General features: G+C 37.1%; 4 protein-coding genes and 1 non-coding gene across 6 annotated transcripts; all 5 read left to right on the forward strand.

The window, feature by feature from the left end:
* Positions 1-196: 196 nt before the first annotated feature.
* Positions 197-1,178, forward strand: LOC110746063 (uncharacterized). Its single transcript, XM_021946261.2, has 2 exons — positions 197-427; positions 547-1,178. Exons 1-2 carry the CDS (start codon positions 319-321, stop codon positions 1,083-1,085), a joined length of 648 nt encoding a protein of 215 aa, XP_021801953.1. The 5' UTR covers positions 197-318; the 3' UTR covers positions 1,086-1,178.
* Positions 1,179-1,353: 175 nt separating this feature from the next.
* On the forward strand, positions 1,354-1,426 carry TRNAF-GAA (transfer RNA phenylalanine (anticodon GAA)). Its single transcript has one exon. It is a non-coding gene; the product is annotated as a tRNA-Phe (tRNA).
* Positions 1,427-1,499: 73 nt separating this feature from the next.
* LOC110746245 (sufE-like protein 1, chloroplastic/mitochondrial) lies at positions 1,500-2,094 on the forward strand. Its single transcript, XM_021946455.2, has one exon. It carries the CDS (start codon positions 1,621-1,623, stop codon positions 1,945-1,947), a length of 327 nt encoding a protein of 108 aa, XP_021802147.1. The 5' UTR covers positions 1,500-1,620; the 3' UTR covers positions 1,948-2,094.
* A 141-nt stretch (positions 2,095-2,235) lies between these two features.
* Positions 2,236-6,303, forward strand: LOC148286114 (putative ADP-ribosylation factor GTPase-activating protein AGD15). Of its 2 annotated transcripts, XM_088246524.1 has the most exons (8): positions 2,236-2,574; positions 2,678-2,736; positions 3,299-3,389; positions 3,763-3,817; positions 4,337-4,427; positions 4,529-4,730; positions 5,505-5,685; positions 5,945-6,303. In XM_088246524.1, coding segments are annotated over exons 1-8 (732 nt in total). In that variant the 5' UTR covers positions 2,236-2,523; the 3' UTR covers positions 5,947-6,303. The 2 variants fall into 2 exon arrangements, with proteins under 2 accessions (XP_088102650.1, XP_088102651.1); XM_088246525.1 differs by lacking the exon at positions 5,945-6,303 and having other exon boundaries at positions 5,495-5,773.
* Positions 6,304-12,924: 6,621 nt separating this feature from the next.
* Positions 12,925-15,082, forward strand: LOC148286115 (uncharacterized). The gene is made up of 2 exons (XM_088246513.1): positions 12,925-13,470; positions 13,803-15,082. The coding sequence occupies exon 2, from the start codon at positions 13,820-13,822 to the stop codon at positions 14,957-14,959; it is 1,140 nt and encodes a 379-aa protein (XP_088102639.1). The 5' UTR covers positions 12,925-13,470; positions 13,803-13,819; the 3' UTR covers positions 14,960-15,082.
* The last annotated feature ends 976 nt before the right edge of the window (positions 15,083-16,058 follow it).

Raw genomic sequence — 16,058 nt, forward strand, 5'->3', positions numbered from 1 at the left:
ATTCTGAAGAAAGAGTTCCCTTCCCTGAATAATATTCTTGAAATGAAGAAGGTACAGAAGCAATCCAGAAACCTTAGGAAATAAAAAAAGAATGATTCTCTCTCTCTTAAAAGGACAACCATAAGAAACCTCTAATATCAGCTAGCTATATAGTTAGCTTGGTGCCTTTGTATTCATTCATTCCCCAACAAAAAAATTGGGAGTATAAATAGAGACATAGAGACATGCCTTAGAATAGATCTTCCTTAGTATCAAGAATTAATATTTCTCTAACATATATATATCTCGACATCAATTCTTGTATTCTAAAGTCTAGATATGACCATGGAAAACAACGCCGGAGCTGAACCCCAACGTATTTATGAAGACTTTGAACCCTACTGCAAATGGAATAAGCCAGACACGGTTGAGATCCAGCTTCCATCTGGTATGTATTTGTAATTTGTACTAGCTAGTAAATTAGTTTTTGTATTGGGTTTATATAGGTAAGCAAGGGTTTATATATAATGAATTAATGTAGTTGTGTGTGTGTGACTGTCATATCAGGTTTCAGAAAGGAACACCTCAAGGTCCAAACCAATAATGTGGGGATACTTACAATCCATGGAGAACGTCCCCTGAGTCTCATGAACACATGGAGCCGCTTCCACAAAGAAATCAAACTTGCAGACAAGAATTGCGATCCAAATGAAGTTCGTGCCAAGCTTGCGGGAGGAGTTCTTACAGTTACGATGCCTCAGAAAGTTTCCAACGTCCACATTTCCAATCCTCCTCCCAAGAACACTACTACTAGTACTCAAAAGGAAAAAATAGTGGTACCAGCTGATCATCTTCAACAAGACAAAACCACAATTAAAGACCAAATAAGTGATTACAATAATAATAATTATAATAATGAATGTAAAGGCCAAAGGACTTCTTCTTGTGGTACCAGTACTGCTTTACTTTCAAGATCCAAATTAGTGGGAAAAAATGTAGCGCTCAAGCTTGGGGTGGCGGTGGCAGTGGTGGTGGTCGCTTTTGGTTTCGGGGCACTTGTTGTCAAATATTGCAAACATGGACACCCATATTCCTATTCCTATTAGTTATTTGTTTCCAAAATTAGATTCAAACTCATGATCATCATGTTAAACTTACACTTATGTATATTATATATATACTATCATTTAATTAAGGTACCTAGCTCCGTCCAGCTTTTAATTAACTAATAAACATGCCCCTTTGAATTTGAAATTACGGGTGTATGATTCGTATATATGAATATATTCATATGGTTATTCTTCTGTATGTTGATTTCTACATGCTGTTATGTTAGAGATAAATAATTCTATCATTCAATAAATGTCAACAATTGCGGGGATAGCTCAGTTGGGAGAGCGTCAGACTGAAGATCTGAAGGTCGCGTGTTCGATCCACGCTCACCGCAGACTTTTGTTTTTTCCTTCCCTTTTTTAATCTTTGTTTTTATTTTCTTCCATTTTTCATATATCTCTAAAAGAATTATTAAGTGAATGCACAGCCTCAACCTCCTGACTGAGTAGTGTGTGAGTATTGTGTTTGTGCTGCAGCTGGAGTGAGTGAGTATAGGGAAGGAAGGAAAAAAGAAAAAGAAAAAGAACAATGGGTTCAAGGGGAGGAGCGAAGGTTTTGCAGCTGTCTCGAGCGAGCAGAATGAGGACGAAATTGCAGACGGCGTTGGAAGCGAGCGTTTTGGAGATAGAAGACGTGTCTCATCAGCACGCAGGCCACGCCGCCATGAGGGCCAACGCTAACAACAAGGATGGCGAAACGCACTTCAACCTCAAGGTCGTGTCCCCGAAATTCGAGGGGCAGAGCCTGGTGAAACGACACCGCATGGTGTACGACGCCTTAGCTGACGAGCTCCAGTCTGGTCTCCATGCGCTGTCTATTGTGGCCAAGACTCCCCAAGAGATTGGCCCCAAATAAGCTCTTCCAATTTCCACCTGATATTTCCTTCCTTGTCACTGTTTATGAGGGTTTCTCGTTCTATCTTTTATGAATCGATTTATCAGATGATGTATGCATTTTTACTGAGTCGAACTTTGAAATTGAAATACCAATCTCTTTCAGAAATATGCGTTATAATTTTACAACTATAAATTTGTCATCTGGATTCTGTTGTTGAATGTGTAGCAGGGCATAACGCTTGCTTTTTGCGGTGAGATGGTCAGTCAAAATTCAAAACTCAAATAGATTTATATATATATATATATATATATATATATATATATATATATATAGTATAGTTGGAAGGAAAATGGAAAATTGAAGTAACACTGACTGTGGCGTGTTTTAAGGAATGCCAACCGTTTCCCCTTGGAATTTGTTGAGCCTCTACCTTCATTCAAGACTCAATCTGCGTCTATCTCTGTCTGTCTGCTTGCCTCTCTCTCTCTCTCCGCGTTGCTTCTGTTGTCTATGTGTTATTGTGTTGTCGTTGTTTCAGGTTCCATATCAACCAAACCAACACAGTAACGAAGGGAGGCACACTCGCAATCAACAATGAATGACAAAGCCTCCGTTTCCAAGGAGCTCAACGCCAAACACTCCAAGGTCTCCTTTCTTTATCTGTTTCAACTTTTTTTTTTTTAAATTTGACATTCATCTATTACAATTGCAATTATTCTGTCTGCTGTGTTGTTACATGTGCGTCCAGCTTTTAGAAGGTCTTCTTAAGCTGCCGCAAAACAGGGAATGTGCTGATTGTCGGAGCAAGTACACATTTCGCAATCCATTTCCTTCTTTAATATGTCGTCTACCTTTTTTTTTCTTCTGTCTTAAAGTACTTTAATTTGCTACATTTCATAGTATTTGGTTAAAATCCGATTATTTGATGGCCATTTCTTGATGATGCTTAATTAAATTTAAGGCTGACTCATATCTGCGAATTTCTCTCTCTTTCTTCTTGTGTACACAACCATGTTCATGTTCCTGTTCCTGTTCCTGTTCCTGTTCATTTAGTTTGTAGGTAGTCATCATCTCTCTGACTGAGGTCTCATTTAGGAAAACAAGCATGCGTGCACAAGTAGAATAATTTTGTATAACACACAATCTTGAAATGGAGAATCCTTTGAGTTAGAGTTACTCATCTCGGACCCTGAATTATTTATCCCAAAATCTGTTTCCTTAGGTTTGGGAAGGTTCTTTTAAGTGTTAAAGCTTTTTAAACTAACTGCTAAAACTCTTCAATTTCAGTTTTAGATTTGTTTTCCCAAGCCTGGTGGCAATCTGATATGGATATTAATGAAACTTTTGTGCTGCAATATTTTTCTTTCAGAGCCCCACGATGGGCAAGTGTGAACCTGGGAATATTTATTTGCATGCAATGTTCAGGAATTCATCGTAGTCTTGGAGTGCATATTTCAAAGGTTTATTTGCCTACCTTTCATTTCTCTATTTCCTCTACTTCATATCCTTTTTTAGTCAGTAAACTTTTCTTGTTTTTATTCTTTCCTTCTCTGGCTTTTAAAATTCAGTTGGATTGGTACTAATGAGAAGTTATCGGGGAATGGCTTCACTCTTCATTATTATATAGTCATGTGAATGTAAAATTATGTTTGGTTACTGGCATAGCCTGAATGTACTATAAGCTATTTATATGTTCTGGCTACTGACCTGTTGGTTTACCAAAATTCAGTAATTTTCTTTATTTGATCATTAATCTGTCTGAATAGAATATGTCTCATATAATTGCAGCTCTATGTTCTAATGATAGCGTAGCCTGGTTTGTTTTTGAAATAGGTACGGTCTACTACTTTGGATACATGGCTGCCAGAACAGGTTGCTTTTATGGAATGTAAGAACACCATTCAGCTTCTCTCTCTCTCTCTCTCTCTCTCTCTCTCTCTCTCTCTCTCTCTCTCTCTCTCTCTCTCTCTCTCTCTATATATATATATATATATATATATATATATATATATATATTATCACCTATGATAGATGATCTATCTATCTATCTACCCCACATACATGCATGGTCATGTTATACAAGCATAAACACTCAATTTAGTAAGACAGGACTACACAAATTTGGTAAACCATACAAGCAGGCAACTTCTGTCATCATTGTTTATATGGTTCAGAAACATGGGCATTCCTACGGTAACTGGTGCATATGCATTGCTCTCATCTTAGTGATATATTTTTTTCCTCTATTTCCTTTTTTTTTCCCTAAATAATTGGACTGAAGTAGCTGTTAGAGAACATCACTTCAGTATTCACATTTTTCTCAGGATGGTTTTTATCTCTTGTCTAACTGATTATTATGTTCTGATTCATTATCATACTAATCAACTTTCTGTGTATCTTTGCGTAGCTATGGGTAATGAAAAGGCAAACAGTTATTGGGAAAAAGAATTGCCGGCACATTTTGACAGAAGCGAGATCGAAAAGTTTATTCGTGCCAAGTAAGTTGTTTGGTGAAGCTAATTATGAGCTTTCATGTGCAACTTGAAGAATTTGTTATTTATTATTTCCTTTTGTTCTTAACTTTCTTAGTAACTTTCAGGTATGAAGGAAAAATGTGGGTTGCAAAGAATGCAAAACAACCGGCTCCTAAACCAGTTGAAATGAGCATCAGTTCCGACAAGTTGGTAAAAGGTGGAGCTACAAGCGAAGTTCCAAAGAAAACAAGGAGACATTCTCTTGAAGAAGCAGTACTTTCTAAGCACCTGGGACACAGTGCTCCTTCAGTGGCAAGATCCCGTGGGGTAAATTTTGTATCTTATTAAGTTTTTTATTTTTTCTTGCTTAAAACCATTAATTTGTTTGTAGTTATTAGGTACGTAAAAATGTTTATTGCTCCTTCCTCGTACTTTGCATTCATAACTAGATGTCATTGATTAGGGTGCTTCTACCACTTGGTGTGTTTGTAGAATATTCCACTATAATTAGACTTCTTTATGCTTATTTCTGATCCTTAATTGAGTTGGGTCATGCTCATTCGTGGATCAATGAGGGAGCTTTAGAACTTGGCGGTTTAAAGCTGAGAGTAAGAAAGTCCAGATTCTTTCTGGGCGGGTTGCTTTCTTTGGAGTTTATGGGATTGTGAAATTAGGTCTGATGGTGAAGCATAAAGAAGTTTTACAATGTTGATTTTCCTAGTATTTTTTTATATAAATGATCTATCATTTGAGTTCATGGGTTGTTAAGTTGCTATTTGCCTCTGCCCTTTTTAATATACCTAACATACCATATTTAGGCCTCTCTTAAAATTGTCTTCCACAAAATTTCTTTATCCATAGCAGTTAACATATAATATGACTGATTTCGAGTGTCAAAAAGATAAAACAAAAGAGAAAGGTCACTACTTTCCAGGACCTATCTGCTTCTGCGATTTGATGTATGCCTTGTAATCTTTCATGTTTCTCTACGTGCTTTTTCAAATGTGTTTGTAATGCTCCTTTTGCTACAAGTCATTTTTTGTGGTACATTTGACAAGTTTAAGGAGTTCACTGGGTTAATATTTGTTTAGTTGGTTGCAGATTTCTTTAGATTTGAATCATAAGTTTACTTCTTCACCTCCACCAAATGGGCCACCACCTATGATGGAATGTGATACAGCCTCAAACAAGAGCAACGGTACAACAGATCTATTCAGCTTGCTTTATGTCCATGATGCAAAACAGGACTATCCCACTCCTCCACTCTGGCAAACTTTTGATTGTAAGAGAACTGGTGCTACCTTTTTTGAAAAAGAAATATTGTTATTTATTTAATATTTTTAGTTGGGTTTCTCAAGAAACTACTGAAATTGAACTCTGGGTCAGACTCAGACGTGGAAGCAGTCTTTCCTTTTTCAACCCAAAAAAAAGAAAAGCCGGATAAACATAAGCTTATCATGGCATTGGACTCAGCTCTGATCTTTGTGATCATTCAAGATTTGCTACATTCTGAACTCTGAAATCCAAATCAATTTTTGCAGGAGAAGATATTTTTGAGTGAAGCCCATGGAATTACTGGAGTGGGCAGTGTGTATTCGTACCGTTTAGTTTTGACAGGATATATATACCTCTTCACCAAGGTTTGGAGGCCCGTTTGGGCCTATGGACAAACACAAGAGAGGAGATAACCTTGTTGAATTTGAAATCTTTCCCCGATACCAAAAGACTTACCAACCAAACTACCTGTCACGTTTGCATCTAATGTTCGTACTAGCATCTGAGAGGAATGGTTTTGTTTTGCATTATGTACTGGAATGAATTCCATGTTGTAAATTATTTGATAAGATCCCAGTAAATATAGTGTGTATTGCAATACCTTAATGTCCTGCATCTTCCTCTAGACCTTAATGTCGCAAATGTTGTGTGTCAAAACTTTCCATTATAGTATACCTTCCAGTTTGGCAATTCTCCTAACAATTGCAGCAACTGCATCATCTCGAGAAGGAGGAAGTAGGTTTCATTAGATTATGGGTCAAACTTAGCCTTCATTATTAGATTGTGTATGAATTATTATAGGGTCAAATTTGCAGACACATGTTCTTGAGCTGTTAATTAGAATGCACGCAGACACACACACACACACACATATATATATATATATATATATATATATATATATATATATATATACTTGAATTAGATGCTTGGCCAACCAATCAACCATTTAAAACAAGTAGCGTTTGTTGTCTTGGCCTCATCGCTCATGGCTCATGGATTGGGTTCATTTTTATACCAGAGAATGTCAGAAAAACAATAATTGTATGCTATTTATTTATAATTATAATAAACTCAACTCAACTCAACTCTTGTTAAATTAAAACAAATGTCTAATTCGAAAGGGTTTGGCAGGCTTGACCCATTTGCCTCTAACTTTCCCAACATTATTATTATTATTATTCCAAGCAATAACAGTGAAATGACATCTCAACTGTTCTCTCCTTCGTTCCTTCCTGATCACTGTCAGTGATCACATCTTCATTCTTCTGATACACATGGCTTGTACAAAGAAAAGAACTGAACTAATAGGACTGATGCATGCATGCTCTCTGTGCTCTGCAGAATGATACACATATATACACAATGCATGGCAATGGCATACTATTATATATATATATATATATATATATATATATATATATATATATATATATATACACTTCTCTTTTATTGAAGGATTGTATATGCTAAGTCCACGATTCTGTAGCCATATATATAATGAAAGACAAGGACGTAGCAAATTAATAAAGATTGTATTTGAAAGAAAGGGGAAGTAGGCCAAGGTTGTTAGGGTACACGTACATGCATGGACATTTCTTATTCTTCTTGTGCCATAGAATAGATTAATTAGAAGATTAATTATATATATATATATATATATATATATATTGCAAAGGATCGTCGTCAAGCCAAGCCAACAAAATCATGTGCACATGGGTTGAGTGAGTCATTAGATGGAAATTGATTTCTTATAATACTGTCTCATGTTTCGTTGTGAAACTAATTAACAACTAACAACCTAGATAATCTTTCCTTTTCTCTCTCCAATATTCCAAGACACACTAATTAATTAATTCATTCATTCAGGGCATGGCCATTGGCCCTTCCCTAATACATAATACATATATATAGTTGGTCTTTGGAACCAACTGTGTGGAAGTGAGTGAGCACTGAGCACCAAGAAAGAAACTATTAATTTGACTTGGCATGCAAGGGGGCATAGTAAAATGTCAAAGAAAATTAGAACACGACATTTCTTATAAGTATAAATATATGTACAAGAAAGTACAAGTGCCCAACCTATCCAAAGACAAGAGTTTTGGTTTTCTGTTTTGTCCTTGCTTTTTTATCTTGTGGAGGAGGACCAGGACCTCCTCTCCTGGTATCTGGTATTTGCTATTTGGTATTTGGTAGTTCTCTCAATCATAGAACCATAGATTACTGTATCATAATTTAAACTTATTGGTGGTTTTGGTATAGCATAGCAGGAATTAATATATCTTTACCATCACATATATAATATTGTCTTGGGTTAAATACTCGTTAATTAATCAACTCTATACATGATTTAGTGATTAATTTGCATTAATTCTCTTCAAATATAAAAGATATATAGGTTTCTTTTCTTTTACGGAACTATTTAAAAGGTGCAACGCAATGCAACAACACTTGGTAAGTTCAAGAGAGAGAGAGAGCGCTGTGCTTTGAAATGCTCGTGTTATATTATATGGTGCTGTGGAAATAATTATATTGGATAAAGAAAGAGGACAAGTTAATGGCACCAGAAGAAGATATTTAGGGTGATGGAGAAAAGAAATCATGAAAAGAGGGGCCACCCACACACCCACACACCCACACACCCACACACCCAACAACAACATATAATAATTATATAAGAATAATATTTGGTGAAAATACGCAAAAGCGCAATATTAGTGCTTAGCTTAGCTTGGGAGCAAAGCAGGTGCCGCCCAGCAAATTGGGGGCCTAGCCTTCCAGCCCAAGCAAGCAATTTATAGACGCTTGCTCAGTACAAGACCACTCCAATTTTAGACTTGAGGGGTGGGGACCCATTCAGCCAGCCATTATTCACAATTCAAATGATTCAATAAAGATCATGAAACATCCAAATCCATGTTAGATTGTTAATATATTAAAATTAGAGCTGAGCACAGGTTCCGTACTATACCACTTTAATCAGCCATAGAATTGTCACTCATGTCTCAAATTAAATACAGTGTTACGGAAAATCACTAGTGTAACCGAGCCAAACCAAACCAAACCCGAATCTTGTATGTTAGATATGTTTTGACAATTCAGTAGTTTTTATGCCCATCAGCCTAATCATGATGAGCTTTCCTTGTGTATAATAGTACTAGTGACAGTGAGAGAAGAAGTTAAAAGGAGAGCCAGGGCCATCGGCCACTTGGCAATTGGGTAATGGAAAAGGTTAAACAAAAGGGATAGGGCGCCGCTTGGTGGAGACTCACCACTAGCGCCTCTCTCTGGCTAATGTGGTTTGGTTTCTAGTGGATGGATGCCTCAACACAACTCAACATATTTGAAATTACTAATTAGGAATAGGAAGGAGGCTTTTTTATATATATATATATATATAGGGGGCGGATCCGTGGCACCACAAATTTGACACAAGTTTTGACACAATTTTATAACCATTAGATTAGGCTACAATGAATGGTTAAGATTAAACAAACTGATTCTTTTTCTTTAAATAATTATTTGTTGAAATTAATTTTAATTAACTTACTATAATATTTTATCTCTCTTCATTTATGTTTTCCCAACTTCCTAAAAGCATTAACATTTTCTCTCACGTCATCTTCTTCTTCATGCGTTTACTTCTGTTTTTTTTATTCTTCTTCCAGTTCTTCTTTCTGCCTTTGACAGTTTCTATCATTAACAGCACTAAACAAGTAGCTCTTCTCCCTCCCATATTTCACATGTTAGCCATTAATTTTTTACCCCTAAGATTTCAATCAATCTAATAAATAAATGGTATAATCTAATTCTCTGAGTATGAATTTCTTTTTTCTGATCCTGTCTTTTTATCGTTTGGCGTTTGGTTCAACTACTGTCTTTCTCTATCTTGCAGCAAAATTTGGAGAGGTTTATCTTGCAGTCTTGTATGTTGGTTCTTTTGTTAATTTCTTGAGCTTTGAGTCTCTAAATCCTTGGATTACTTTCTATTTAAATTTCTTTTTCCTCTTACATTTGTGGATTTCTTAATGTCTTTTACCATGAGAAGTTCAAGTTCATTCTCAAACAGTTTAGCATCTAACTGCAGCAAAAAGTATCCATAGCTTCTTAGCACAATTAACATTAAGATTTTCAAACAATCTCTAGAATATTTAGCGAAAATTGCATGAAGTGTTGGAGTGGAAAAATCTGGAATAGATCCTTGCGTGTTTGGAGATCAACTCAGAACTTTGTTTCCAGATAAAGGAAAAAAATTTTAATCAGAAAAAAGTTCAAACTCAAAACGTGAGAATAAATGAGATTGGAGGAGATGGAGAGATTATAGCCTACATTTATGTTACCTTGAAAAGTGGTGAGTTTAATATTTTATTTTATTTGTTATGTTATCAAAATAAAATAAAAATAATAATAAAATCACATTTAATCTTAGACCTTGAAAGTGCTTGCATCTAAAGGCTATAAAATTGTGTCAAAACTTGTGTCAAATTTGTGGTGCCACGGATCCGCCCCATATATATATATATATATATATAATAGAGCCCCCTAGCTACTACCAATGTGTCTCCATCTTGCTAAAAGCTCGAAGAATAGTGCATTCCATTGCTAATAAATTGTTACTGGAATGGACAGCACTGGTTGGCTTATCCCTTGGCTTACCATTCCTAGGTTGCAGAGCAGTGTGCAGGTGTATATGTATATAAAGTTCTGGGTTCAATTGTAATAATTATTACAAGTTTCTGATTAGGCATTAACTGAACCTCAACCTCAACTCAAGATGATCACCTCACCTGCATTATCGCATTATCGCATACATACCATATGGAACATTCCATTCCATAATGATATGGAATTGTTTAATCTTGCTGCCGATCCAAAGAAAATTGAACTGGCAGTCAAAGTCAAAGTGGAACCTTCTCAAACCATTTTAAAATGGTAGAGAGAGCTGGTTAGTGGTAACTTATAAAATCAGTCTTTGGACAAATTTCACCTATCTATTATTCTATACTGCAAATATAATTGTTACACGACACCTGCCTGCCTGTATTTTTTATATAATATATATGGAAAAAGAAATCTCAATAAAGATAGAGATAAGGTTTTTCAATTCTTTCCTTTTGACTCTTTTTGCATATGATAAAGTTTTTTCATTATATTTTTGTCTAGGCTCTCTGATTTTTGAATTAAAAGGAGGATTAGAGGAATTCAAACTTGAGACTTGTTAGCTAGTCTGATTCATAAATATAAAGAAATAATATTACAACATCTTGAATTCTATTGTTTTGACTAGGGCTACAGTTATAAAAGATATATGTATGTTTGCGCAGCATCATCAAATGAAAAAGGAAATAATCCAAGAGCATGAGCAGATAGATATGACTGTTGGCCATGACCACTGATGATGGCTGATGATGGAGACAGCCAGCCAGCCAGCCAGCCAGCCAGCCAGCCAGCCAGCCAGCCAGCCAGCCAGCCAGCCAGCCAGCCAGCCAGCCAGCCAGCCAGCCAGCCAGCCAGCACCTAGCTAGTACTAGTGAGTGATCCATCCATCCATGTGTGAAGAAGATATTTCATATACATATATGTTTTGTTCAACGACAGCAAAATATATATACCACTTACTGAACTTTCATCTCTCTTAAAAGTTGATGTTGTGAATTCAATGTCTTTGTAAATTATATTGTAGAGCTAGCTCTCATAGCAGCAAGTGACGTTGTTTGGATAGCTAAGTTTTAGTAATTTTATGGGTCATCGAAAATGAGTGGGTACTGGGTACTTCAATCAAATCAATGCATGCTCTTCTGAACTGAATTGACGGTTCCCAAACTTACACCAAGGCCTTAGTTGTCTGTCTGTCTGTCTATCTGTCTGTCCCACATAATCTTGAATTTTCTTCATCAGTCTCGTCCTCCTTGTCATTCCTCATCTCTTACTCTTGTTGGCAATATAAGAATGAGAGCCTCTGCAATAAGGCAAGGCAAGGCAGTACATATAGGAACAAACAAAAACAAAACAAAACAAAACAATGAGAGCCTCTGCAACTTTTTGGGATATAATGATGACGACAAGGAAGGAAGACTCTATCTACTACATGCACAATCAACTCTTGAGTGATTAAGTGAAGGTGAAGTGACAAATTTTAAGACGGATCGATCGATCGAACCGGACACTAGTTTAAATCAATGAACTCTGTGTTTGCCTTTATCTATATATTTATATTCACATAATTACAACAACAATATGTATATAAATAAGGAAGCATGAAAAAATCAATGGATCGAGATTGAGTGAGTAATTGGAATGGAATCACATAGAAAATGACTAGTTGGAGACTCTGCATGCACACAGCTCAATTAATCAATGAGATAATACTTACTGATACATTTGTTGGGGTTTGGCAATGGCATGCACAGCACAGCACAGCACAGCACAGAGTGGCTTTTGTTGCGTAGCTAGTGAGCTATCACTATTAGTTTGATGAGGAATATTTATATAAATATTTCAAAATAATAAAGATATATAAAAAGAAAAGGAAAAAGGGTGGCTTGTAGGAAGGAAGGAATTAAGAAAGCTCGAGAGCAGGCAGCCTAACGGTGGTTGGGGTGGCTACTGAGTGCATGGCTGTGAGTGTTCCCTGGGCTCAGACAAGAGAGAGACCCCAATGCCGACAATCTGACCCTAAACCTAAATACTAATTAATGATAATTCCTTCATTCATTATTTCAATTTGTAATAATTCAGTCAGCTAAACAATTAAGTTTGTGCTTTTGAGTGGGCTTAACTTAACTTAACTTAACTTTACTTAAGGGTATGCAAATTCATTAAAGTAGATATCTGTGTCAGTAAAAAGAAAGAAAGGCATATATAGCCTAGGTTTGACATTTATATATACGACATGGCTCTGCGGTAATGAGTTGGCCACTCATCAATACGACATGGCCGCGGATGAAAGCGGCGCGTTTATGGAGATTAGATTTTGGTTTAAATATCCTTCACTTTTTTTCTAAGATGAACTTGTTGGGCCATGACCATAATAAAGTAAACATACAAACGGACAAGTAATAATGAAATCTTAAACGTCAAATAATTCAGCAGAGGATTTGAACATTGGACGGCCGAGATTTGATCAAGGAAGAATAGTTGTTAGGAGTTTAAGCCCTGCCTCTCACACACACATACATAAAGGCAAAGGCCATTTCGTGCATTTAAGCCATGCCTTGCCTTTGCCTTGTGGGCTTTTTGGTTTCTTCTACTCTGCCTGAGACTCTCCTCCTCCTCCTCCTCCTCCTCCTCCTCCTCCTCCTCCCTGGCTAGCTACTACCTAGTAGTGGTCTTTCCTTTCATTTCATATTTCATATATAGGCAGCAGCAGCAGCAGCAGCTGGTGTCTGGTATATGTTAGTACCTTACCATAACCATTGGGAAGTTGAGTAGAGATGCAAAGTCCCTCTGCAAACTGCATCCAATCTTTGCTTTACTTCCTGGCCATTCTTAGCTGTTTATGAAGGTCAACCTTAATTTCATATGTTCCTTTTCACTCTCTCTTTCTCTACCAGGTAGCAGCTGCTCACTCTCACTTCAATTTCATTTCAAAACTTTTTTCTTCTCTTTTTTTGTGTGCATATAATATGTAGGAGGAAAGGAGTGATCCAACTTTTTATGTGATCCTGTAATTCCTAGCTAAGCTACTTTCTCCTTCCTTAACCTCTGCTGAACCATTTTTCATCAAGTGGCAGGTAGACACTTCTTCTTCTCTTGAGACTTGAGTCTTCAGTCTTCAGTCTTGAACCTTGAGGTATACAAACCAGCAATTATATTTTTTTTTAATGCTGATTTAGGAACCCTCCCTTTTGCTGTCTCTCTGATCCACCTCTTCTTTGTATAGTATAGTGTATCCAAATTCCAAGTCCCTGTGTTAAAATGGCGGTTTTAGATGCTATTTCGGGTCTCTTTTGTTGAGCAGGAGCAGAGCATGTGGTTTTTGACACATTCATGCTTGTTTCTTTCTTTCTTTCTTTCTTTCTTTCTTCTTCATAGCATTAATCTTCCACAAGTTTATTAGACTTGATTGAATTTGAATTTCTCAATTATCTCAAGATCGGTTTGTTTTGAATTTCGGAGAGAAAGCAATCGAATCAGGAAGCATGACGGTGGATGTGTTGAAAAGAGCAAGATTGGAAACAGCAATCTGGGCTGCAAAGCTGTTACTGCTTTGCGTAGGGACAGTCTCCACTTTGGTATTCTTCAAAGCGGCAATCATTCCTTACCTTCTGAATCTCACTGTTTCCATTGTTCCCCAGCTATGGACCTCTTTCAAAAGCTGCTTCTTATCTCCACTTTACATCTACATCATCCTCAACTTCATCATCATCACCATTGCTGCCTCCTCCACCTTCCAAAACCAAAAGCAACACCAGCAGCACTCCTCTTCTTCTTCTTCTTCTTCTTCTGTAGGCTTCAGCTCCTTCATTAGTGACAATGCAGCCAAAACCGCCGACAATATTGACAGTGGTAACAATTATATCTATAGTCCAGACAACAACAACAACAACAGCATCCAATCCGAGTCTCTGTCCCAGCAGCAACAGCAGCAGCCCAAAATCCAAAGTCTTTCCAAAGAGGATGCAACTGCTCTATTATTTTCTCCATCCTCTCATGGCCACCCGAATAATGAAATGATGAGCTGGCATGACATACACATAGTACAAGCTGATGATGGCAAACAAGAAGCAGCAGCAGAAGATGATGATGATGATGATCAGGGATTTGACCCTTCACCGGAAATGCCCTCCGGCGACTACTTGTCGAAATCTGTGGAGATGCCGAGGCTGGAGGTGGAGGTGGGAGAGGATATTAACACACTGGACACCACATGGAAGGCCATCATGGAGGGGCAAGGCAAGGCAATTGGTAAGCACCTAAAAAAGAGTGACACTTGGGACACCCCTCCTCGCTTAACCGAATTGGCCCTCACAAGGACTAAATTCAAAGGGGGTCTTGACCATCAATTACAATTACATAACTCTAACTTAGATGGTGATGATGATGATAATGATGATGATGGTCATGGAGAGGATGATGCAGTGACATGGGCTCGGAGGGAGCTGAAGAAATCAGACACTTTTAGCGACAGGGTGTCGTTGAGAAGGGAAAAGTCCATGACTCAGGAAGAGTTGAACCAGCGAGCAGAGGCGTTCATCAAGAAGTTCAACAATGACATGAGGCTTCAGAGGCTAGAATCTGATCAACGCCGTTTCAGGGAGATTGTGAACGGTGGCCTCTAGCTTAGCTTCTCTTAATGTAATGATATATATGCTTATTAATTTTGGTGTGTTTGTACTTTGTTTATCTTCATGTAAATGCAAATTTTGTGTGTTGTTGTTGAATGCTATAACCTATAGACTAAAGACTACTAAAGACTATAGACTATAGTATAGTTTGCTAATGCTTGCAAGTAGTAAACTAAATAGATGTAGAAGAATATGAGAGAATCTCAGAGTCAACTTTGAAGGTACATCACATTCACATTCCTATCACTGGTTATTTTCATTCAAGTTTTATCAGTAGAGCTCAGAGTCAGAGCTCCCATGTGTGCGGAGTTTGCATTTGCTTTAGTCAGTCCGTAGTGGGTTAGTACAGAGTGAGTACCTTTTGAATTTATAAAGGGACATAGAAGAAACAGAGGTCCCCTTAATTTCCTTGACCAAGGTAAGGTAGGAGTAGGAATCAGTATTGGAAGAAGAAGAAGAAGAAGAAGAATCACATAATGGAACTTTCTCCCATGCTTGTGCTTGAGTTGAGCCTAATAAAGACTTTTGGGGCTCTTGATGGGGATGGAATATGGACATTGAAATTGACCCAACTATTAATATTGGGTCCATCGACCCACTACCCCCACAAAAAAAGGGAAGGGAGTGAGCATCGTGGATTTTGCTGGTGAAGAAGTAACTATTGGGTGCCAACTCAAATTCAGAGGTGGTCGGTTGAAAGCGCCACCAGCCACTAGCTGCTTCTATATGATATGAAGCCCCAACACAGAAAAAGAAAAAGAAAAAGAAAAAGCATTTCAGAATTTGGATCAATACACCTTTTGGTAGTAGCATTCGTTTTGCTTGGCAGAGAAAATGGAGGTTTAAAAGTTCACCTGACTGGGCCTCATAAACCCAAAGGAAAGGAAATGATAACAATTGAGTGAAGATAAGTAGAAATTATTTGTACTGAAAAAAGAGAAAAAGTAGAAATATCAAGGCTATGTAACATACATGAATATGAGTTTGGTGTGTGTGTGTGTAAGATTGTAATTGAAATGAAAATGGTGAATTTGAGAAAATAATATTGTGTGAGTTGAATTCATATAACTAAGCAATTGGTGATTGTTCATAC

Source organism: Prunus avium, unplaced genomic scaffold (assembly GCF_965620075.1).
Source record: "Prunus avium unplaced genomic scaffold, drPruAviu1.hap1.1 HAP1_SCAFFOLD_708, whole genome shotgun sequence".
NCBI classification, from domain to species: domain Eukaryota; kingdom Viridiplantae; phylum Streptophyta; class Magnoliopsida; order Rosales; family Rosaceae; genus Prunus; species Prunus avium.